The following is a 26735-nucleotide window of genomic DNA, read 5'->3' on the forward strand; positions in this document are numbered from 1 at the left end:
TTTCTGATTGATTACAAAACTTTAAGGAGGTTGTCACGGAAGTAAACAAGGTAGGAGTCAAACTTTCACATACTCTTATTATCCAACTATATAAATTAATTATCCATCCATCCATTTTCTACCGCTTGTCCCTTTTTGGGGTCGCGGGGGGTGCTGGAGCCTAATTATATAACCATTATATTAATATAATATGGACACAAACATTATATGTATAGGCTATAATATAATATATATGAGTATATCTGTATGTGTGTGTATGTATGTACTGTATGTATATATGTATACAGTATATACATGTAAATGTTATGAATGACTTGAAATGGTTGGTGTTGGAATTTTTCAAATTGGTCGAGAAATGTTGAAGTAGTAACATTTTTAATTGAGAAATGGTATTAAGGAATTCCTGGAATTTCGGGAAAACCGGGAATTTTTGTAGTTCGAAAAACAACTTTGTTTTTTGTCCTGATTAAGAGGAATGTTTTGACGGTAGAACGGTTGAAATGGGTTGAAAAATGTGGGAGAATTCTGGGAATTTTTTTCCCAACTTGAATTATAGTCTCAATGTCCAGGATGAGTGGAACATGTTAAAGGTGGAACAGTTTGAGTGGGAGTTATAGAACTTTGAAAAATGTCCTATTCTATTCAATGGGAATTTCCTGGAAATTTTGGGATTTCGAGAAAAGAGGGAATTTTTGGGAAAATGCAAACAAATTTAAATGTTCTGAATGACTTGAAATGGTTGTTGTTGTAATTTTTAAAATTGGTCGAAAAATGTTGAAGTAGGAACATTTTTATTTGAGAAATGGTATTAAGGAATTTCGTGAAAACCGGGAATTTTTCTAGTTCGAAAAACAACTTTGTTTTTTGTCCTGATTAAGAGGAAGGTTTTGACGGTGGAACGGTTGAAATGGGTTGAAAAAATGTCGGAGCAGTAGTTGCCAGAAAAAAAGGGTCAAAAAAGGGGTTGAAAAAACAGGAATTCTGGGAATTCCTGGAAAAAAAAAATGTCAACTTGAAAAAATGATAGTTTCAATGTCCAGGATGAGTGGAACATGTTAAATGTGGAATGGTTTGAGTGGGAGTTGTGGAACTTTGAAAAATGTCCCATTCTTTTCAATGGGAATGTCCTGGAAATTTGGGGATTTCGGGAAAAGTGGGAATTTTTGGGAAAATGCAAACAAATTCAAATGTTCTAAATGACTTGAAATTGTTGGTGTTAGAATTTTTCAAATTGGCCGAGAAATGTTGAAGTAGCATCATTTTTGTTTGAGAAATTGTATTAAGGAATTTAGGGAAAACCGGGAATTTTTCTTGTTGGAAAAACAACTTTGTTTTTGTCCTGATTAAGAGGAAGGTTGGAACGGTTGAAATGGGTTGAAAAATGTGGGAGGAGTAGTCGCCAGAAAAAAGGGTCAAATAAGGGGTTGAAAAAAACTGGAATTCTGGTAATTCCTGGAAAAAATTTTCAACTTGAAAAAAAAAGATAGTTTCAATGTCCAGGATGAGTGGAACATGTGAAAGGTGGAACGGTTTGAATCGGCTACAAAATGTGGAAATGGGGCAAGTTTGGATAAAATTCATTTTGAATGGGAAAAAAATGTCCCGGAAAACCTGGAATTCTGGGAAATCTGGGAATGGATGAAAAAAGTGGAAGGTAGATCTGGGGAAGGGGAAGAAGAAGGGGAAGAAGAAAAAGAAGACAAATGAAAATGAAAAAAATAAATAAATAAATAAATAAATAAATAAATAAATAAATAAATAAAAATAAAAATAAAAATAAAAATAAAAATAAAAATAAAAATAAAAATAAAAATAAAAATAAAAATAGATGAATTTTAGTGTAGAAAACCATATCAATTGTGCATTCACACAATCATTCGTGATACATGTGTTTGCCTATCACACACGGATAGATATCGGCCACCTGTTTTCAGCGCGTCCCCGCCTCCATCCAATGGGAGCGCGCGGCACCGCGGGGGCGGGGTGAGGAGGGAGAGAAGTTGGAGGAGAGTGAGAGACGCGCATCCACGCAGCTGTGATTGAGTGGCACACGTTCAATCTTCACGGTGCGCGTTTTTTTTGTTTGTTGCGTGGGTTCTCTCTTTCCTTCCCCACCCACCCCCACTGGACGCGAGGTAGGGGGGGAACGCGCGGCCACGTATAGCCACAGTTTGACGGACCTCGACCATGGCTCCTCATCCGCCACCGACCGTGTCCGGCGGCGGCGGCGGCGACGTCGCCAACGTGGGCCCCGTGGACGGCTCGCCCAGCATGGGGAGGGACGCGAAGTGAACACGTCGAGTGAAGAGGAGGAGGAGGCGGTGTTGGGAGCGTCGGGACGCCGTGCGCAAAGCTCGAGAGGCGGGTTGGCGAGGAAGACCTGTGGAGGAAAGCCTCATGAACGCGAGGAGAGGGGCAAAGAGAGAGAGAGAGCGAGAAAGAGAGAGAGAGAAGGCATGGCTGTGACAACATGAAAAAGAAAAAAAGTCCTCATCCTGCAGCCAAGTGATCCAACACATTTGATCTGCAGGGGACGGAGAGACAAGCGGTAGGTGAAGTCTGGTTATGTCATCCTAAAAAGTAGGTTATTGTTTCCATTTTTGTCTCCCGGCTAGCAAAACAAGCATCAACAGGAAATGTTGCCTTTGCATGAGTGGCTAATTGAAACAAGATTGTCTTCTTGCACTGATTGCTTACTGCTTTGTTTCCCCGGTAATGGTTGTGTGGGGACAGGTACGTGGCCATGGAGCCTCCTCCCTCTCTGAGCCTGGCTCTCCTCGGTGGGAGCGAGGACGAAGACCAGCGTTTTCTCCTCCCCCTGGCCGGCGTCCCCCACCCAGCGGCCCCCGCCGCCCCGCCGGGGTCCAACCACTCCAACCACATGGCGGCGTCCAGCCTGAGCCGCCTCAACGGCACCAATCCGTCGCCGTCCCCCGCCGCCACACCCTCGGCGTCCCTGCCCAAGTTGTCCTCGGCGGGGCCGCCGCCCGCGCCCAATGCCCTGCACCCCACCAGCACCCCGCTGTCCTCCTGCTTGGGCTCGCAGCACAGCTTGAGCGGGGACAACTCGCCCGTCTACAACGCCCTCTTTTACTCCTCCCACTCGCCCTCCATGGACCGGGAGAGGGACCGGGAGCGGGGGTGCAAGCACAGGCAGGCCAGCCCCCTTGTCCACCGCAGGGACAGCAACCCCTTCACCGAGATCGCCATGAGTTCCTGTAAGTACACGGGCGGGGTCATGAAGCCCCTGAGCCGCCTCAGCGCCTCCCGGAGGAACCTCATCGAGTCGGACAGCAGCAGCGAGACCAAAGAGGGCGCCGTCTCCGCTGTTGCCGGGGCGACGGCGGCCGGGGGTCACGACCGGCAGCGAGAAGCCCCCCCTACCTCCTTGGGGACCCAGTCGTCCACCAATCAACCGCCCCTGCAGAGCCCCCCGGAGATCGTCATTTCATCCAGAGAAGACTCGCCGTACCCAAGAGCAGGATATGACATCAGCGACACCGCCTCCAACCAGATGTCCATCTACCACCAGAACCACGCGCTGGTGGAGAGCCGACGGGCGCAGCCGGGGAGGGGCGGCAGCAGCGGCGGCGGCCAGGCGGGGTCCGGGACAGTGGGCACCGGGGCCCGTGCCAGCACTTCCAAGGCTCACAAGCGGAAGAACCAAAACATTGGCTACAAACTGGGCCATCGGAGGGCGCTGTTTGAGAAGAGGAAGCGGTTGAGCGACTACGCCCTCATTTTCGGGATGTTTGGCATCGTTGTCATGGTGATTGAGACGGAGCTATCGTGGGGCGTCTACACCAAGGTAAGACCTTTTCTGTTTACCTCTCTCATCGCTATGACCTTAAAATCAACTTTGCCTTGATACCTGACGTTAGCTTAGCAGGTTTGATAAACCCATTTTTCCTTATTTTTCTCAAGCTGCGGCTCATCCTGCAAAGTCTTTTGCCGCCTCCCACTTTGAGCCGCCCTGTTGTAGATGAATAGTGGGTCCACTTATAAATACTCAGGGTATCAAGTCCTGTGAAATCCTGCTGACTATGACGACTTCAGCAGATTTTTCTCGGCTGAGGTTTATTTATAGTTCCAGAACGTTACTTACATTACAGTTGCATTATGGGAAATTTCAGTGGAATCAGTCGAGTTTACCTGGCTGGTTACAACAGGAGTCCCAACAAAGACTCCAAATCAGGGTTTCTTAACCGTAGGGCCAGGAGCGCCCCTTTGCAGGGCTGCCAAAAAATGCTTCTCATCTGTGGTCCGTATGGGCCGCAGCTAGAGATGTCCGACAATGGCTTTTTTACCGATATCCGATATCCCGATATTGTCCGACAATGGCTTTTTTACCGATATCCGATATCCCGATATTGTCCAACTCTTAATTACCGATACCGATATCAACCGATACCGATATATACAGTCGTGGAATTAACACATTATTATGCCTAATTCTGATGTGATGCCCCGCTGGATGCATTAAACAATGTAACAAGGTTTTCCAAAATAAATCACTCAAGTTATGGAAAAAAATGCCAACATGGCACTGCCATATTTATTATTGAAGTCACAAAGTGGATTATTTGTTTTAACATGCCTCAAAACAGCAGCTTGGAATTTGGGACATGCTCGCGGAAGAGTTAGTGCTGCAAGGGGTTCTGGGTATTTGTTCTGTTGTGTTGCAACACAACAGAACAAATGTGTTATGGTGCGGATGTTCTCCCGAAGTGTGTTTGTCATTCTTGTTTGGTGTGGGTTCACAATGTGGCGCATATTTACCATACCATACCATACCAACTTTATTTATAAAGTCCTTTAAAAACAAGCACAGTTGAAAAACAAAGGGCTGTACACCACAAAGAAATAGAGGCAAAGGACAGACTAAAAAATAACATTTAAAACAGAAATAAAAATACACAATTAAAAAGCAAATATAAATTACCCTAAGAACAGTTTGTTGGATAAAAACAGTTTAAAAGTTAAAAACAGTTCAAAAAGTTAAAAGCTAAAAACAGTTCAAAGTCTCATGCTGGGTTAAAAGCCAGTGAATAAAAATGGGTTTTAAGAAGGGTCTTAAAAATAGCCAAAGAAGGGGCCTGTCTCACATGGAGAGGGAGATCGTTCCAGAGTTTGGGACCCGCAACAGAGAATTATTTGTAACAGTGTTAAAGTTGTTTATACGGCCACCCTCAGTGAGACCTGTATGACTGTTGACCAAGTATGCCTTGCATTCACTTGTGTGTGTGAAAAGCCATAGATATTATGTGATTGGGCCGGCACGCAAAGGCAGTGCCTTTAAAGTTTATTGGCGCTCTGTACTTCTCCCTACGTCCGTGTACCACTCCATACAGCGGCGTTTAAAAAAATCATACATTTTACTTTTTGATGCCGATAATTTCCGATATCACATTTTAAAGCATTTATCGGCTGATAATATCGGCAGTCCGATATTATCGGACATCTCTATATGCAGTATGGGAAATGTCGTTGGAATTAGTCGAGTTTACCTGGCTGGTTACAACAAGAGTCCCAACAAAGACTCCAAATCAGGGTTTCTTAACCATAGGGCCAGGAGCGCCCCTCTGCAGGGCCGTCAAAAAATGTTTCTCATTAGGCCGCAGTAGTACTCTGTTGTAATGTACTTTTCCACCACTTGTGGCAGTAATGACAATATCATGCAAACAGAAGAAGTCTGGAGCTAAAGTCATAGAGAAGTTTCTTAAGCGCAGAAAATACGACTAAAAATGGTTGCTTATCATTTGACAAGGTTTATCCTGTTAAAATGTAAGTCGGTCGGATATAATTACTGAATATGATTAAAAAACAAGATTGCTAATTCAGTGTTAATACTTCAGTGGGACCGGGGCCCCTCTGTAGTGGAAAAGGTAGGCCGTACGGTCATAAAGGTTTAGAAACCCTGTTCTAAAGGTGTGAGTGTGAGTGGTGGTTTGTCATTATGAGTCCTCCATGGTACCCCACCTCCCACCCAAATGTCAGCATGTTGAAAAGCAGTACAGCACAACCCACTTAAATGAGTCCCGCTTATGTTGACAATAGGGTTGTACAGTATACCGGTACTAATGAATTAAAAAATTGTACTTTTCTGCTTCTGAAAAATACCTGTACATTTTTTTTTTCTCAAACATCCCCTTGTGACATTGCTGGTAAAACGACCAGAGCATACATCGACTGTATTGAGTACACAAGCATATATAGTCAATACTACATTGATTACCGGTACATCAATATTTTATATTATAACAAAATTTTTTGTGTTTTTTTAAGAACTTTTTTTATGACCCTGTATCTACTTGGTATCAGATTGATGCCAACATGTGTAGTATCATCCAGTACTAATGTAAAGTATCAAACAACAGAAGAATAAGTGATTATTACATTTGAACAGAAGTGTAGATAGAACATGTTAAAACAGAAAGTAAGCAGATATTAACAGTGAATAAACAAGTAGATTAATAATCAATTTTCTACCGTTTGTCCCTCATAATTTTGAGAAAATAATAGAATGAGAAATGACACAATATGTTACTGGAGGGGTGTCAAATGTACGGCCCGCGAACAGGTTTTATCCGGTCCCGCGGGATGAGTTTGCGAAGTATAAAATGAGCGGACATTTTTGAATGAAAGAAACTGCTGTTCTAAATGTGTCCACTGGATGTCGCAATAGCAATTCTTTGTATCTTTGTAGACGATGCTACATATGTAAAAAAAAATAAACCACATGTTAGTGCACCAGTCGAGGAAAATGAGCAAACTACATAAATAACATTCTGTATTTAGATATTTATATTATTTTTTATCTTGAAAGATTGAAAATTAACACCAATGAGTTGACTGATGAACATTATCACATAATTTATTCAGAAAATATAAATAACAACAAATAAAGATAGAATACTATTAACCGCAAGATGTAAGTGTAAAAAAAACCCAACATTATGATTTGTGCATTTTCAGAATGTGCCTCTTCTATTTTTAAACAAAAGAAACAATCTGAAGTTGTCTTTATTTCTAAGTTATCGTGCCGTGATTTTACCAGTCCGGCCCACTTGGGAGTAGATTTTTCTTCATTTTTATACTTAGCAAACTCATCCCGCGGGCAGGATAAAACCTGTTTGCGGGCCTGATCCGGCCCTCGGGCCTTACGTTTGACACCCCTGCTCTATTTACATGAGTGTGTTTACAAAAAAACCCAAGCTATAGCGACATTGTTATTGTCGGAGCTAACACCGAAGAACTACATTTCTGACGTAGTGACACATCGCTTTGCTCCTCACTCACAAGTCGACGCGATTGGACAACAATCCATCATGTGAACTACTAAAAAATGACAACCCAATTCTTTATAAAGTGTTTTGTTTGTGCCAGCTGGACTGTGCATGCATCTGTGATATCAAGCACAATGTGCCCCATGTATCAAAATTGATATCATGGCGCGTCTTTTCCAGTTGATTTATTTGGTAATACTGTGTCGAGATACAGTTTTCAGCCATGTTGCCAAGTCCCACTTGCAAGCTCCACATTTACCAAGTCAGATTCAGAATCAGAAAACAGAAATACTTTAACAATCCCAGATTTTCAGCACAATCCCATTCAAGAGCAGACAACCATTACAGGGAGACAGAACAGGATCGCTGACGGGTCTGCCAACTTCTACACACAGCCACAAAAGTAAAACAACAAAAAAAAACCCAAAAAACACGCCATTGTCTGCTGGGGTGGGGGGAGCATGGCCAGAGACAGGAGCAGACCCAACAAAGCAACCAAGAGAGCCGACTCCACCCTCGGCCGCCCACCAACTCTCGGCCAGTGTCCAGTCCACATGGATGAGCAAGGATACATCCAAGGAGACCGAGGTGTCCGATAACTGCTCATGCATGCCGATTCGGTCGATTTTGTATCCCTTGTTGCAGTCCTGACGCTCTCGCCCACGGTCTTTTCCCACGTTTCCCCCTCTCTTCTTGATCGCTCAGTGCTTACGATCGTCTGCATAATCATGCTCAAAGGTAAGGTTCTGGATCCTCTTTAGTCCCAATATAGTCGGCGTCAGCCGTCTCTCACTAAGTCTGCCATGAGTCGTTGTAGCAAACAGAACGCGATCTCAATGTTGTCATTGTTGACTGAAGTAGAAGTAGAAGTTCTGGCAATGCTTAAAATGAGCAAAATACGTAAATATGATATATTATAAATGTGCTTGTTACTACATTACACACACGCTAACAACATGTGTATAAAACATGGTGTAGAGATTTCTCTCTTGTGGTGGGTTCTTCTGATGCCGGCAGATCTTCTTGACCCCGGTAGACAGTTTGAATCACGTCTTTTATTGATATACAGCAGTATGTATCCCAGACTTTCCAGTCCGGCGTGTCTCTGCTTTTCAGCGTGTGTCTCGCTCTGCTCTCCAGTCTGTCTCTCGCTCTGCTCCAACTCCCAACAACGTGTCTCTGTCCAGCTGCTGCTAATAAAGGCGACAGGTGATTAGATAACAAGCCCCAGCTGGGCAATCTACTCACCTGTCGTTGGCTTCGAGGCCGGTCCTTACACACCCCGCTCCGTGGCAGGCCCGCAGGCCACGCCCCCCTCCACACATGGAAGAAGTCTTTTTACAGGGATTTATAGGCACAATATTGCCTTTATTGTTAGCCACCTCTTGCTAGTAGTTTTTTTTACTATCTAAAGAACGCACACACATTTTAAAGCCCTGTGGGTTCTTGTCTCACATAATTGTGATTGATAGGCAAAATAAAAGATAAATAAATGTGGTTCCCCTTGAAGTCTTTGGCCAAAGTTAAACTGACAAGCAATGGCTATTGTTTCCCTCCCATTTATTTTATTTGCAAAAATCACACAGAATGTTAATCAAACTAATAAAAGACAACCGTGCCACCAAAGACATTTACAAAGCAATTGTACAAATACAATTCTTAAGAAATGGGAAAACCAAAATTGTATAATTGCAACAGTATCAGTAATGATGATAATGATATTATCAATAACATTGATTTAAAACATTAACCAACCAAAACATTTAAATGAAGTACAATGACGAAAACAATACCTATCGTTAGTATTACCACTTATTATTTCCATCACTGTCATTCATAAAAACAATAACAGCCACAGTGGCTAAGCTTGACAACCACACTGAAGACATTTATTCAGAAAAAATCCTATTATAAGATCATTTAATAGTTAAAACAAATTCATATAATAGATACCATATTTCAAAATATGACTCATTATTATCTCAGCTAAATGCAGTCTCTCCGCAGTGCGTGTATCAGTCATTATTAGTTGGACTGTCAATGTCCATCCATTTTTTTCTATGGTATTGTTTTTTATAATGCCATCCATCCATCCATCCATCTTCTTCCACTTAATTTTTTATAATGCATATTGACTACAATGTGTTTTTATCCTCTGATGGCACATTACTGAACTGATGTGTATTTAAGAATGGAATTGCTTCTTTTGTTGTTTTACAACGCACACCTTTTATTCTCTGATTTCCCCACGGTAGATGATTAAGAGTACCTTCAGCTGCTTTATGCACAACTTGGCTTCTGCTGTACACGTACAATCTATTCAAGAATGTTAATTGACTCGTCTTATTTTCAGTGCATCTTAAGGGCTTATTGGGAAATTATTTCAATCATCAATATTGCATGGCAATACGTTCCCTCTAATTGCCTGCGCAATTGTGAACTGCTCACAAATTCAAACCCATCTGAACTCCTAACAAATTAAACACATAAGTAGTTCTTTAGGATTTTTCAATGCAGCTCTGTGAGTGACAGGTGACAACAAGCGGCCACAACGGATAAAACAGTCTTTGTCAACATTGTTCAATTGTAACGTCTTTCGAGACGCTTTTAAAGAGGACAGGATAATCCATCAATCACTTTATTGAGCAGAAGTGTTTATATTTGTTTACAACTGTCAGGTTCAAACACTGATGACATCTAATAATCAGACAAGAAGCAAGGAATCATGTAGAGACAGAGTTCAATTTAGCCCGAGGAGACACGTGTTTTGGGCTGTATTCTAGTTCCAGATCCAAACTACGTTCTAAAAGTCAAGCCCGCGCGCCTCCTCTATTTATTAGGAAGGGCCCTATTACATCACTGAAGCTGTCGCTGAGGGAAAGGTAATCTCGACAACTCCAGTTAGACACAATAAATATATGATTATAGAATAAATGAAAATTAGTTGATGCGGATCATATCGCCTTGTCTCTGCTCTGCCTGCGTCACGGCGGTGTTCGGCCTTGGCCGTCAGCAGGCCGAGTCTGGACACAACACTGATAAAGACACCTGGCAATCTTTTGGATTGCCAGCTTGCACAGATACAAAAATACCACTTCAGCACAATTGACAATAATTTATATCAACGGCCCTTAAGCATAAAGTTATGATGATAATATATACATAGTTATTCTAGCAATAACTCAAAACCAAAAACATTAGTAAAAAATGTTTCACCTAGAAAAACTGGTCATTTTCTGCCGTACGAACCAGGCCAAAAACCAACTCTTAGTCATCTCTCATATCAACAGCACCCGCCTGGTCTCTCTCTCTTGCGCAGGCACTCATAGCACTGAACCACTGATGCGTTTATGGCCACACAAAAAGTCGGACAACTCCAACACCGCACTGGGTATAAATGCCAGGTCGTCACACTATGCCGCCTCAATCAGATGTGTGCGTATTATGCTGTGCTAATAAAAAGATATGTTTTACGGACAGAAAGTTACAGGAATGTACGCTTTATCACATGCTTACATCTCATTGTGCAACATGAGAATGCTTGAAGGGGTACTAAATGTGATCTCTGACATGGGTAAACAATTATTTCCAAAGCAAGACCCCCACCCAGACATACAATACTCACATATCTATCTATTTATATATAATAAGACATTTAAATTGTTATGATGACAGGTGTGATGCTGGTATGGCCACAGTGCGCACGTCTGATGTTGCTCACATGGGATCTACTGAATGCTCTGGGAGTTTTTGCGTCTGCTCACACACACACAAACAATCCGAGGGAACATTGGCAATGGCTCTCTACGATTTTGGTTATGTTGACAACTGCTTATGTCGACACGAGTCAACCAGTCCCATGTGTGTCCACATAAACGGGTAAAAAAAATGGATGGATTGCGAGAAATACGGTAAGGCGGGGATAATCCACTAATTTGTTTTAGGGGTTCAAGAATGCTACACTGCCTTGAGGACCCTTTAGTTTACATGTTGCTGTCAAATTTGCAGGACACATTTCCAATGTTAAATCAACATGCATTATCACGATACAACGACAGTATTAAAATCTCTGAACTCTGAGGCTGGTATGGTGTGATTCCCGGACCGTAGGGTCTCTTTATAGAAAAGTACAGTCTTTGGTCTTTTGGCTGTAACTAAAGATGTCCGATAATGGCTTTTTTGCCGATATCCGATGTTCCGATATTGTCCAACTCTTAATTACAGATTCCGATATCAACCGATACCGATATATACAGTGGTGGAATTAACACATTATTATGCCTAATTTTGTTGTGATGCCCCGCTGGATGCTTTAAACAATGTAACAAGGTTTTCCAAAATAAATCAACTCAAGTTATGGAAAAAAATGCCAACATGCCACTGCCATATTTATTATTGAAGTCACAAAGTGCATTATTTTTTTTTAACATGCCTCAAAACAGCAGCTTTGAATTTGGGACATGCTCTCCCTGAGAGAGCATGAGGAGGTTGAGGTGGGCGGGGTTGGGGCGGGGGTGTATATCGTAGCGTCCCGGAAGAGTTAGTGCTGCAAGGGGTTCTGGGTATTTGTTGTGTTTATGTTGTGTTACGGTGCAGATGTTCTCCCGAAATGTGTTTGTCATTCTTGTTTGGTGTGGGTTCACAGTGTGGCGCATATTTGTAACAGTGTTAAAGTTGTTTATACGGCCACCCTCAGTGTGACCTGTATGGCTGTTGACCAAGTATGCGTGGCATTCACTCGTGTGTGTGAAAAGCCGTAGATATCATGTGATTGGGCCGGCACGCAAAGGCAGTGCCTTTAAGGTTTATTGGCGCTCTGTACTTCTCCCTACGCCCGTGTACACAGCGGCGTTTTAAAAAGTCATACATTTTACTTTTTGAAACCGATACCGATAATTTCCGATATTAAATTTTAAAGCATTTATCGGCCGATAATATCGGCAGTCCGATATTATTGGACATCCCTAGCTGTAACCCTAAAAAGAGTGGGATTTGAGGGTTTGAAATATGTTTAACGTTATTGTTGAATATAAGAGTGTAAATTGCGGGAAATGTAGACTCAGCCATGTTGGAGGCTACCAAGGTTACTTTTATTTGGTTGACTTAGGGCTGGGCCATATGGCTGACAACTGTATGACAATATACTGTAAGTGTTTTATATCGGTCGATATCGATAATTATCCTTATTTTTTTATGACCTTTCGAAAATAAGGACCAGCAGAAAAATGTATTAAATGTAAACATTTTCATTTCAAATGTAACCTTACTCTGATTATAATCCCCTCAGATATCAAGGCAGAAAGGAAAGGAAATGTCAACACAAGCATGGAAAACACTCCATGTAAAATCACACTGAACACTTAACAATAAGCTCTTAAAATGAAGGTGCAAAAATAAGGAATATGTAAGAAATGCTTAATAAAGTGTAACAAAACAGTGCAAAGTGTGAAACTCTAAACATAGAGAAACCTGAGTGCCGCGGCACACTAATGTGCTGTGAGATACAATCTGGTGTGCCACGGGAGATTATGTAATTTCACCTATTTGGGTTAAAAATATTTTTTGCCAACAAGTAATTGTAATCCACAAATAATGTGCCGTTGTTGAGTGTCGGTGCTGTCTAGAGCTCGGCAGAGTAACCGTGTTATACTCTTCCATATCAGTAGGTGGCAGCCGGTAGCTAATTGCTTTGTAGATGTCGGGAACACGTTGTGTGAGACAACGAGGCTTTGTCGTCGTATCTAGTGCTTAAACCAAAAATAAACAAAAGGTGAGTGCCCCTAAGAAAAGGCATTGAAGCCTAGGGAAGGCTATGCAGAACAAAACTAAAACTTAACTGGCTACAAAGTAAACAAAAACAGAATGCTGGACGACAGCAAAGACTTACTGTGGGCCAAAGACTGAGACCACAAAGTACATGACAATCAAAGAAGGATAGCAACATCTTAAATAGTCTTGATTGCTAAAACAAAGCAGGTGCGGGGAATAGCGTTTAAGGAAGACATGAAACTGCTACAGGAAAATACCAACTAAACAGGAAAAGCCACCAGAATAGGAGCGCAAGACAAGAACTAAGACACTACACACAGGAAAACAGCAAAAAAGTCAAAATAAGTCACGGCGTGATGTGACAGTACACCTACTTTGAGACAAGAGCTGTAGTGATGCATGGTTGTCATACCCAACAATTGCGACAACGACTTTTTTACTGTCAACTGAGTTTAATTTTTTATTGATTTCTGCAAGTGGTGTGCCACCGGATTTTTTTAATGAAAAAATGTGCCTCGGCTCAAAAAAGGTTGAGAAACACTGCTCTAAAGGGTGAGCATGGCCAGGGTGGTGTGGTGTTAACGGTCTTGGTGGGGACGAGTGCTTTGCATCATTTACAGACCACATTGGTCGGACTACGGTCCGTTTGAAAAAAATCCCAAAAAACTGCCATACTGTGGAGGTGACTTTTCCTGTTTAATCCACAATTTCTTCATTTTTACTTTCTCTTTTCACTCCATGCAAAGAATCAACTGAGAGACAACAAAATGGTGCAACCAAACTTGATAGTTGATACTGATTGTCTCTCCCTTTGATCAGTTATCACTTGCTGTGTTACCAGGGAGCGAGTGCCTTTGTTATGCAACAAACCTTGCTTTGCAAATTTCGGAATTTTTTATTTCGAACGTGTTATTGAACACATTTTTTATTGATACCGATTACGTGTCTATCGCGATATATTTTGATATAATTTTAATGCCCAGACCTAGATTGAATCTGCTGTTTCCAAAGTTATTCAAGTCTTGAATTGTAAATACTGAAATCCCTCAAACACTCGCCAAGCGCTCACTTTGGGCCGGACAAGAAGACGGAGCAAAACGCGATGGCAGCTTTAGGAGCGCCGTGCTCTGTGATGTAATGCAGTGATAAAGATGACAAAAGGCCGTTGTTGATTATCAGTAGGACGCCGGCATCTTATTTGTCTGCGTGATGGTGAGGTTAACAAGATGAATTGGCCCCCCAGCAGCTATTGTCTGTTTATTTTGGCTCGTCTCTCTGCGTCCTTGTCCCGCTCTTTGTTCTAGCGTGACATAGCACAAAAGGTCGGATGAGGCCCGGATAATAAAGTGGAGGCGTCACGTATGGATCAGCGACGAGACTGATGATGCGCACAGGTAGACTGAGTCCAATGGGCGTGCCCGATTTGAAAAGTTGATATTTGATCCATTATAAGTGGTCACCAACAAAGTTCCCTGGTCTCAGCCAGAACCCAAAGCAAAATCTACCCCTGCGTCAACTATGTTTTCTATTTTTGTGTATTACTTACAATATATATGTATATGTATGTTTATTAGTGTTGTCCAGATACCAATATTTTGGTACCGGTGCCAAAATGTATTTCGGTACTTTTCGATACTTTTTTAAATAAAGGGGATCACAAAAAATTGCATAAATGGCTTTATTTTAACAAAAAAATGTACGGTACATTAACATATGTTTCTTATTGTAAGTTTGTCCTTAAATAAAAAAGCGAACATACAAGACAACTTGTCTTTTAGTAGTAAGTAAGCAAACAAAGGCTCCTAATTTAGCTGCTGACATATGCAGTAACATATTGTCATTTATCATTCTATTATTTTGTCAACATTATTAAGGACAATTGGTAGAAAATGAATTATTAATCTACTCGTTAATTTACTGTTAATATCTGCTTACTTTCTGTTTTAACATGTTCTATCTACACTTCTGTTAAAATGTAATAATCACTTATTCTTCTGTTGTTTGGATGCTTAACATTAGTTTTGGATGATACCACAAATTTGGGTATCAATCCGATACCAAGTAGTTACAGGATCATACATTGGTCATATTCAAAGTCCTCATGTGTCCAGGGACATATTTCCTGAGTTTATAAACATAATATAAATCTTAAAATATATCGATGTAATCATAGTAGTATTGACTAGATACGCTCCTGTACTTGGTATCATTACAGTGGATGGTAGGTGTAGATCCACCAATGGCGTTTTTTTTACATTTTGACGCCGGTGAGCTACGGTGTGTAGTGAAGCATGTTTAGCTATTCCTCGTCCTGCAGGGATGATACTTGTAAGAAACTCACTTTATTTGTCGCCATGGAGACCAGGATTAGTGATTTAGAAGTAGCTACAACACTGCAGACTGGGGATGGACGTTAGCCCCTAGCTAGCTAGCCATGTCAATCAATCAATCAATGTTTATTTATATAGCCCTAAATCACAAGTGTCTCAAAGGGCTGCACAAGCCACAACGACATCCTCGGTACAGAGCCCACATAAGGGCAAGGAAAAACTCACCCCAGTGGGACGTTGATGTGAATGACTATGAGAAACCTTGGAAAGGACCGCATATGTGGGTAACCTCCCCCCCCTCTTGGGGAGACCGAATGCAATGGATGTCGAGTGGGTCTGACATAATATTGTGAGAGTACAGTCCATAGACTGGTCTTAAAGCACCTCTTCCTGAGGGCCTTTCAGTGTTTTAACTTCACCTTTATCTTTAGTTTTTAAGCCGAAATGCGTCCGTTCTCCCTTTTCTGTCTACACACTGTGTCTGCTTGTAAGTACTCCGTGATTGTGCGCTGCCGAACATGCTCGTCTGCTCGTAAAACCAGCAATGACATGATGTGACAATGACGGGGTCGCGGGGGGTGGGGGACCGGTACTTTTTAGAGGCAGTATAGTACTGAATATGATTCATTAGTATCACGGTTTCTATACGAATACCGGTATACCGTACAACCCTGATCTATACTGTGTGTGTATATATATATATATACAGGTAAAAGCCAGTAAATTAGAATATTTTGAAAAACTTGATTTATTTCAGTAATTGCATTCAAAAGGTGTAACTTGTACATTATATTTATTCATTGCACACAGACTGATGCATTCAAATGTTTATTTCATTTAATTTTGATGATTTGAAGTGGCAACAAATGAAAATCCAAAATTCTGTGTGTCACAAAATTAGAATATTACTTAAGGCTAATAAAATAAAGGGATTTTTAGAAATGTTGGCCAACTGAAAAGTATGAAAATGCAAAATATGAGCATGTACAATACTCAATACTTGGTTGGAGCTCCTTTTGCCTCAATTACTGCGTTAATGCGGCGTGGCATGGAGTCGATGAGTTTCTGGCACTGCTCAGGTGTTATGAGAGCCCAGGTTGCTCTGATAGTGGCCTTCAACTCTTCTGCGTTTTTGGGTCTGGCATTCTGCATCTTCCTTTTCACAATACCCCACAGATTTTCTATGGGGCTAAGGTCAGGGGAGTTGGCGGGCCAATTTAGAACAGAAATACCATGGTCCGTAAACCAGGCACGGGTAGATTTTGCGCTGTGTGCAGGCGCCAAGTCCTGTTGGAACTTGAAATCTCCATCTCCATAGAGCAGGTCAGCAGCAGGAAGCATGAAGTGCTCTAAAACTTGCTGGTAGACGGCTGCGTTGACCCTGGATCTCAGGAAACAGAGTGGACCGACACCAGCAGATGACATGGCACCCCAAACCATCACCCAACCATGCAAATTTTGCATTTCCTTTGGAAATCGAGGTCCCAGAGTCTGGAGGAAGACAGGAGAGGCACAGGATCCACGTTGCCTGAAGTCTAGTGTAAAGTTTCCACCATCAGTGATGGTTTGGGGTGCCATGTCATCTGCTGGTGTCGGTCCACTCTATTTCCTGAGATCCAGGGTCAACGCAGCCGTTTACCAGCAAGTTTTAGAGCACTTCATGCTTCCTGCTGCTGACCTGCTCTATGGAGATGGAGATTTCAAGTTCCAACAGGACTTGGCGCCTGCACACAGCGCAAAATCTACCCGTGCCTGGTTTACGGACCATGGTATTTCTGTTCTAAATTGGCCCGCCAACTCCCCTGACCTTAGCCCCATAGAAAATCTGTGGGGTATTGTGAAAAGGAAGATGCAGAATGCCAGACCCAAAAACGCAGAAGAGTTGAAGGCCACTATCAGAGCAACCTGGGCTCTCATAACACCTGAGCAGTGCCAGAAACTCATCGACTCCATGCCACGCCGCATTAACGCAGTAATTGAGGCAAAAGGAGCTCCAACCAAGTATTGAGTATTGTACATGCTCATATTTTGCATTTTCATACTTTTCAGTTGGCCAACATTTCTAAAAATCCCTTTTTTGTATTAGCCTTAAGTAATATTCTAATTTTGTGACACACGGAATTTTGGATTTTCATTTGTTGCCACTTCAAATCATCAAAATTAAATGAAATAAACATTTGAATGCATCAGTCTGTGTGCAATGAATACATATAATGCACAAGTTACACCTTTTGAATGCAATTACTGAAATAAATCAAGTTTTTCAAAATATTCTAATTTACTGGCTTTTACCTGTATACATATAGTAGATATATATATAGCTGTTGGAATCTCTCGGTGAGGTGGCTTGCTGCAGTCAGCCAAAATGTTACAACTGTCTGCATTACTTTATGTACAATAAATAATCGATTATTGACGTTTACTAATCGATTTTATAATCGTCCATATCCGAATTACAATGCCTCTAAAAATCGATTATTTCCCCCACCTCTAGCCACTATAGTCTTAGTACTGCAGTATATTTGTCCATCCTATGGTCACATATGGGACGCGAGTCACATGGTTGTCTTACGTCAGTGACGGAAGTAGTAAAATCAGCTGTTTTTCCTCTGTGATAAATGGAGAAGGAAGTCCTTTTTTAGCTGCCGCCTTGTTTTATCATATATTACTACCTTTGCACATGTCGATGTTTACTTTTGTATATATTGCCATGGTCAAAAGTTTGCATACACTTGTAAAGGATATAATGTCATGGCTGTCTTGAGTTTCCAATAATTAATTTTTTTGTGATAGAGTGATTGGAGCACATACTTGTTGGTCACAAAAAACATTCATGAAGTTTGGTTCTTTTATGAATTTATTATGGGTCTACTGAAAATGTGAGCAAATCTGCTGGGTCAAAAGTATACTGTACATACAGCAACATACATTATACATATTGGTGATGTAGAAAAGGTACAATCAAATCAAATTAGCCTCATGGCATGGCCTCTTAACTTCATGTGAGTGATTTTGATTGACGACCCCTCTGAGCCCATTTAAATAGGACTCATGTGATGCAGTCATTAGACTCGGTTACAAATGCGACAATGGGAACGTCAAAGAAACTCGGCACAGATCTGAAAAAACAAATCATTGACTTGAACAAGTCAGGAAAGTCACTTGGAGCCATTTCAAAGCAGCTTAAGGTCCCAAGAGCAACTGTGCAGACAATTGTTCATCAGTATAAAGTGCATGGCACAGTTTTGTCACTGCCATGATCAGGAAGAAAACGCAAGGTATCACCTGCTACTGAGAGAAAATTGGTCAGGATGATCAAGAGTCAACCGAGAACCATCAAAAAGCAGGTCTGCAATGAATTGGAAGCTACTGGAACACAGGTGTCAGTGTCCACAGTCAAGCGTGTTTTGCATCGCCATGGACTGAGAGGCTACCATGCATGAAGAAGGCCCTTGCTCCAGAAGCGACACCTTAAGGCTCGTCTAAAGTTTGCTGCTGATCACATGGACAAAGATAAGACCTTCTGGAGGAAAGTTCTGTGGTCAGATGAAACAAAAATTGAGCTGTTTGGCCACAATACCCAGCAATATGTTTGGAGGAGAAAAGGTGAGGCCTTTAATTCCAGGAACACCAAGCCTACCGTCAATGCCGCCAATGGAACTGGTGCTTTACAGAGAGTAAATGGGACAATGAAAAAGGAGGATTACCTCCAAATTCTTTTTGCCAGACGAGCAGTTGTATTGTGCAGCCGTGCTCAGGGTGTCGAGAGGCCACGGGATGAGAAGCTGCAGAGAAAGAGGCAGAGTCGTGTTCAGGGGTTAAAATGCTTGCCTGATTGCGGCGGGTCTGTTGGTCACTCTCCGGGTGGAGTTGTCACGTGCTTTTTTTCCCCCCCTAATATTTTCTTGATTGACCGGTAGGATCCCAAAGGTCGACGGATTGGCGACCCCTGCAATATTGTATAGTATGCCAGATTACATGCTTATAATCATGCATATGATTATATTAGATGCTATTTCCCCAACCATGCCACATTTATAGCGTTTCCCCCTCCTTCATTACATTCTGAAAGTCCCTGCTCAGGAGATGGACTCATTTTCATTAATAGTCTCGATACATCCTTGTCTCTTTTCTTTCTCCCTGTCGGCCTTTGTGTGATCTCTCTGTCTCTTTTCTCTATTCCAACTGTCTCTTTATTTGCTTTTCTTACTTTTGCCCGCACTTTCTTTCTCTCGCCGCTCCTCCAGTGGGCGTCAAAGAAGTGGGGTAGTGCTATCGAAGGGGAGAGAGAGGCGATAATGGAAAAAAGCCTGATTCCGGCTCCAAAGCTACGAGCAATGCCGCGCACATCGGAGCGTTTGCATCGTTCAGAGTACCTTTTAAAATGGCCCTGTCACTAATTATTATTAATTTGTTTTGGGACAAGATCACAACAGACGTATTTTAAGGACAATTTTCCCAAAGAACACGTCTATACATTGGCCTTTTATTAAACTTAAAGAAAGCTGGTGTAGTCAATAGGACTGTTCACATTTGAACCGATACAATACCAATTCGTGTTACCTGGGAATCGATACCGGTATTCAACGGTACCAATTTTTGGCGTGTAGGTAGCCATCTTGGTTGTAGTTAGAGATGTCCGATAATATCAGACTGCCGATTTTCTCGGCCAATAAATGCTTTAAAATGTAATATCGGAAATTATCGGTATCGGTTTCAAAAAGTAAAATGTATGACTTTTTAAAACGCCGCCAATAAATCTTAAAGGCACTGCCTTTGCATGCCGACCCAATCACATAATATCTACAGCTTTTCACACACACACAAGTGAATGCCAGGCATACTTGGTCAACAGCCATACAGGTCACACTGAGGGTGGCCGTATAAACAACTTTAACACTGTTACAAATATGCGCCACACTGTGAACCCACACCAAACAAGAATGACAAACACATTTCGGGAGATCATCTGCACCGTAACACAACATAAACACAACAGAAGAAATACCCAGAACCCCTTGCAGCACTAACTCCTCCGGGATGCTACAATATACACCCCCGCTACCCCCATACCCTCCCCACCTCAACCCCGCCCACCTCAACCTCCTCATGCTCTCTCAGGGAGAGCATGTCCCAAATTACAAGCTGCTGTTTTGAGGCATGTTAAAAAAAAATAATGCACTTTGTGACTTCAATAATAAATATGGCAGTGCCATGTTGGCATTTTTTTCCATAACTTGAGTTGATTTATTTTGGAAAACCTTGTTACATTGTTTAATGCATCCAGCGGGGCATCACAACAAAATTAGGCATAATAATGTGTTAATTCCACGACTGTATATATTGGTATCGGTTGATATCGGAATCGGTAATTAAGAGTTGGACAATATCGGAATATCGGATATCGGCAAAAAAGCCATTATCGGACATCTCTAGTTGTAGTACTTACAGCAATTCTTCCGTTTTTAAAGGTTTAATCCACCCTCTCAAATGTATTATTTAATTTGATTACAGTGATTTATTTTTTTATTCACTCTATTCATTTTAGTTAAGGTAGTTAGTGCATTTTCTTAAGCCACTGTTTCACAGTATATTCACCCATTTACAAACCCATATATGACCTTATTTTAGATGTCTTGTACTACCAAAAGAATGGACTTTATTGTCGTTGTATGCAATTATAATGACAATAAAGTCCATTCTATTCATTCTATTCTATTCAAGGCTGCTTTTGTAACTGATTTGAGTTGTAGTAGATATGAATAATTTAATATAACTTGAATAATATAATTGCCCAAATGTCTATAGATAACATATATTATAATAAATAGGGATGTCCGATAATATCGGCAGCCCGATATTATCGGCCGATAAATGCTTTAAAATGTAATATTGGATTTGATCGGTATCGGTTTCATAATTATCGGTATGGGTTTCTAAAAGTAAAATGTATGACGTTTTAAAACGCCGCTGTGTACACGGACGTAGGGACAGGTACACAGTGCCAATAAACCTTAAAGGCATTTCCTCTGCGTGCGTGCCGTCCGAGTCACATAATATCTACCGGCTTTTCTCATCACGAATTAATGCAAGGCATACTTGATCAACAGCCATACAGGTCACACTGAGGGTGGCCGTATAAACAAGTTTAACACTGTTGCAAATATGCGCCACACTGTGAACCCACACCAAACAAGAATGACAAACACATTTTGGGAGAACATCCTCACCGTAACACAACATAAACACAACAGAACAAATACCCAGAATCCCTTGCAGTACTAACTCTTCCGGGACGCTACAATATAAACCCCCCTCTTTGTGACTTCAATAATAAATATGGCAGTGCCATGTTGGCATTTTTTTCCATAACTTGAGTTGATTTATTTTGGAAAACCTTGTTACATTGTTTTTTTTTTTTTCCCCAACTTTTTTTATTGGCATTTTCAAACAGACAGAAAAAAAAGTGCAAGTCAAAACAGTACAATTTTAAAGTTAGTAAATGATTCACACCCTTTCCCTTAAAACCCAAACCACCCACCCACCCTCCCACCCCACTCAGGTCCCACTAACGAGGGACAAATGGCGCAATTATGTAACAAGACGACAAAGACAGACACATTCTCACACACACACACACATACGCGGCCAGAGACAGACAGATATATATGAAATATATATATATATATATATAATAATAAAATAAAATAAAAATTAATAATAATAATAATAATATATAATAAAATAAAAAATAGGATAAAATAATACTAATAAATAAAAGGGAGATTATTCCTCATCTGTGTCTGGGCATAGGTCAAGAGAGTTGACTTGTTACATTGTTTAATGCATCCAGCGGGGCATCACAACAAAATTAGGCATAATAATGTGTTAATTCCACGACTGTATATATCGGTATCGGTTGATATCGGAATCGGTAATTAAAAGTTGGACAGTATCGGGATATCGGTAAAAAAGCCATTATCGGACATCTCTAATAATAAATATATTTAACGACTAAGATTCGATGGGAAGTGTGTCCTGATACTTTTGTCTCGTTTGCACGGCACTTTCATGCAGGAAGGGCCTGATCCTGCCCAGGCTGTAATGAGAGCATGCACAGTACTAGCATGCACAACTGAAGGCTTGTTTGGCTCCTGCAGGCGCTCACCTGGATAAACGATGTGCAGAGGTTGTTGTGCCAGACGGCTGGAGCTCGCCAGTGTGAGAGAGCGCAGACCGGGGTGCCAGGCAGCATGTGAGGCGCTTCAAGCAGCCTGGGAGGTGGTCGTGTTGCAAAGGAGGTTGTGATGATTGCAACTATTGATTATTGCTAATCACTTACCCTTATGCAGTGTCCACCCTCCTCCTCAACTGGCACATTAACTGCCTTTCGCAGGTGCTATATTGTATGTTGTGTATTGACAGCTGGGGAGGAGCTGGGATTGGAGCCATTGGATTTGTGTCCGTGCTCGTCCCTGCACACTAAATATCAGTGTTTACTGTCGAAGCACACCCCACTATACCGCTCTTATGTTGGTTTTTTTAATGCATTAAATGTCTTATTGTTGTCAAATAGGTCCATGTGCCGTCCAAAAATAGAGAGGAAGAATAAGCTGCACGAGGACAACATACTGTGAATTTAGCTTCTGCAAAGGGAATAATGCTAATTTTTGTGTGACAATATGTTTATTATTGTGGTTATCGGGTGCAGTGGTGTGGCACTCATAATGTGGGTTGCTTGTAATATTTAGTTCAATACTTAAAGATGTGGCCAAGGAAGAATCAATGCCATAGCGATGGCTTGAAATTACTGCCCAAACGCCACAAGCACACACAAATGTTTTTACTGGCGCTGCAATGATTGTCAAGTATAAAAAACATATTTTATTAAATTAAAAAAATATTTGGCAAGTATATAAACAATATTTCTGCAAGTAAAAACGATTGGCAAGGAAAAACCCCCAAACTGTTTTATTCAATTAAAAAAACGGTTCCCAAGTAAAAAAAAAAAATCATTTTCTGCAAGTAAATAAATGATTCACAAGTCCAAAAAACAATTTTTTTCAATTAAAAAAATGATTTGCACGTATAAAAAACAATTTTTCTGCAAGTAAAAAAGATTTGCAAGTAAAAAAAACTATTTTCCTCAATTTAAAAAAAGGTCTCGCAAGTAAAAGAAAAAAACATTTTACTGCAAGTTAAAAAAAAAAAAAGATTCACAAGTCAAACATTTTTCTTTAATTAAAAAAAAAAAGGATTTGTAAGTGTAAATTTCTTTTCTGCAAGTAGAAATGATTCGTGAGTAAAAACAATTTTTTTTTCTTCAATTAAAAAAACGATACACAAGTAAAACAATTTTTCTACAGGTAAAAAACGATTTAGAAGTATAAAAACAGTTTTCTGCAAGTAAAAAAAGATTTGTAAGTATAAAAACATTATTTTCAATTAAAAAAAAACAATTTGCATGTAAAAAACTGATTTTCTGCAATTAAAAAAAAGAATTCACAAGTCAAAAAACTATTTACTTCAATTAAAAAAAGATTGACATGTAAAATGTTTTTGTTTTTTTGCGGGTAATAGAGGATTCATAAGTATTAAAAACATTTTCTGCAAGTAAAAAAAGATATAGTAATATAATAAAAAAACAATTTGCAAGTAAATACAACAAATGTTCTGCAAGTAAAAAAAATATATTCACAAGTCAATTCACTTCAATTAAAAAAAGATTGACAGGTAAAATGTTTTTTTTGTCGGTATAGAAGGATTATAAGTATAAAACCAATTTTCTGCAAGTAAAAAAAGATTTGTTAGCATAAAAACAATTTTTTCAATAAAAAAACAATTTGCAAGTAAAAAAACAACACATTTTCGCAGTAAAAAAAAGTTTGCAAATGGAGGGGTTCTTAAATCAAGGTTCCACTGTAATATCGCGATATAGAAGATTTTATTCTAACTTTATGGAATGAAAATGTCCAAGAGCTACTCGTTTTTGTGAACGCTATGTTTCTGCCCAAATAATCTGAACAAGCTTGTTTTGCCGGAACATGGCTCTGGTGGTAGAGTGGTTGACTCCCGACCCGATGGTTGCGGGTTCGATTCTCAGTCCTCTTGTCGAAGCATCCTTGAGCAAGGTCATCAGTAGGTGAAGGCACTCATAGTGCAATCCATTCACCATAACATTAACACAATTCAAATGTCGGCATCCCCAGCTCACATTAAAACATAACAATCTTGTTCCCCAGAGCTCCGTATTTACTTTATCTTGTATTTGTAATATCTCTTTGTGGTGTCACCCACTTTGTTGTGGCGAGTGTGTTGGAGTCAGTAAGAGAAGTACATCACCTCTGCTTGAAGAAGAAGTTCCTTATTGTTCAAGCCATAGCCAATCAGCAACTCAAACACACCACATATGAAATAGAGAGTGGTCATTCCTCTTTCCTCCGCGGTTTAACTCACGGTGTTATAAAACCATCATGCCTTGGAAGAGCACACTGTGACTTCCTGTTCGGTCCAAAGTGAACTTCACAATAGAAGCATAACCCGGCTTCTACCACAGCAACCGGTTATTTATTTTTTAAATTGTTAGCCACCCGAAGAAAGATTGTGGAGAGGGGGAACTTTGGCATATTTTTTTTTTATCTTAAAGGGGAACATTATCACAATTTCAGAAGGGTTAAAACCATTAAAAATCAGTTCCCAGTGGCTTATTTTATTTTTCGAAGTTTTTTTCAAAATTTTACCCATCACGCAATATCCCTAAAAAAAGCTTCAAAGTGCCTGATTTTAACCATCGTTATATACACCCGTCCATTTTCCTGTGATGTCACATAGTGAAGCCAACACAAACAAACATGGCGCATAGAACAGCAAGCTATAGCGACATTAGCTCGGATTCAGACTCGGATTTCAGCGGCTTAAGCGATTCAACAGATTACGCATGTATTGAAACGGATGGTTGTAGTGTGGAGGCAGGTAGCGAAAACGAAATTGAAGAAGAAACTGAAGCTATTGAGCCATATCGGTTTGAACCGTATGCAAGCGAAACCGACGAAAACGACACGACAGCCAGCGACACGGGAGAAAGCGAGGACGAATTCGGCGATCGCCTTCTAACCAACGATTGGTATGTGTTTGTTTGGCATTAAAGGAAACTAACAACTATGAACTAGGTTTACAGCATATGAAATACGTTTGGCAACAACATGCACTTTGAGAGTGCAGACAGCCCAATTTTCATCAATTAATATATTCTGTAGACATACCCTTATCCGCCCTCTTTTCCTGAAAGCTGATCTGTCCAGTTTTGGAGTTGATGTCAGCAGGCCAGGGAAGCTAGGGTCGATATTCTTCTCTTGATCATCTTCGGTGGCATAAGGGACGGTGTGAGCCAAGACATCCAGGGGGTTTAGCTCGCTCGTCTGCGGGAACAAACTGCCGCCATTGCTTGCCGTGGTACCGAGGTCCTTTGTCCCTGAATTGCTCACACACTCCGGCAGATTCAATGGGGGTCTGGCGGCAGATTTCTTTGACTTTATCGTTGGAAATGCATCTGCTTTGAGTGTCGCAGGATATCCACACGTTCTTGCCATCTCTGTCGTAGCATAGCTTTCGTCGGTAAAGTGTGCGGAACAAACGTCCAATTTCTTTCGCATCTTTGGGCCACTGGTGCAACTTGAATCCGTCCCTGTTCGTGTTGTTACACCCTCCGACAACACACCGACGAGGCATGATGTCTCCAAGGTACGGAAAACAGTCGAAAAAACGGAAAATAACAGAGCTGATTTGACTCGGTGTTTGAGAAAATGGCGGATTGCTTCCCTTTAAGTTTTTTATTTTTATTTTTTTTAAGTCATGTATCTTTACAGTAAAGATAAAGTGTGTTTATTGTTGCGTTATTATTAGTAGAAGTGCAACAATTAGCTGACACAAATCCACATTAAAATTCGTCGTAGACAAATTCATTTGTCGAAAATAGTTTTCATTTGTCGAAAACATTTTGACCGAAACAATACTTAATAAATATTGTTTTTGAGAATAAAATGTTGTTTTCTTGCAACATTGACCATGTCGCCATGATCGCCAGGTGCCCATGTGAATACATGAATATACGTATGTAAGCTTCATAATCAGTTTAGTCGACCAATCGTTAAGATAGTCAATGTCTTGTGGACTATCAGAATAGTCGTTAATTTCCGCCCGATTTTGTTAATTTGTTGGTGTGCACATTTCAGCGTTTTCTCGTTACATTATGCCTTTTGCCTATTTTTAGGATTTTTGCCAGGTTTAATTTTTCACTGTTAATTTGATTTCTACAAATGTCACCTTGTCGGCACGCCTCTTCAGGTTTAAG

At 40.7% G+C, this 26735-nt stretch overlaps 1 protein-coding gene across 1 annotated transcript in view; it reads left to right on the top strand.

The window, feature by feature from the left end:
- The first annotated feature begins 2008 nt into the window (after positions 1 to 2008).
- kcnn3 (potassium intermediate/small conductance calcium-activated channel, subfamily N, member 3) overlaps positions 2009 to 26735 on the top strand; it is a 230554-nt gene continuing 205827 nt past the window's right edge. The window contains exons 1-2 of the mRNA XM_061982918.2: positions 2009 to 2548; positions 2734 to 3808. Coding sequence (XP_061838902.1) covers positions 2744 to 3808 — 1065 coding nt within the window. The 5' untranslated portion in view covers positions 2009 to 2548; positions 2734 to 2743. The remainder of the gene's footprint in view (positions 2549 to 2733; positions 3809 to 26735) is intronic.

Source organism: Nerophis lumbriciformis, linkage group LG21 (assembly GCF_033978685.3).
Source record: "Nerophis lumbriciformis linkage group LG21, RoL_Nlum_v2.1, whole genome shotgun sequence".
Lineage (NCBI taxonomy): Eukaryota > Metazoa > Chordata > Actinopteri > Syngnathiformes > Syngnathidae > Nerophis > Nerophis lumbriciformis.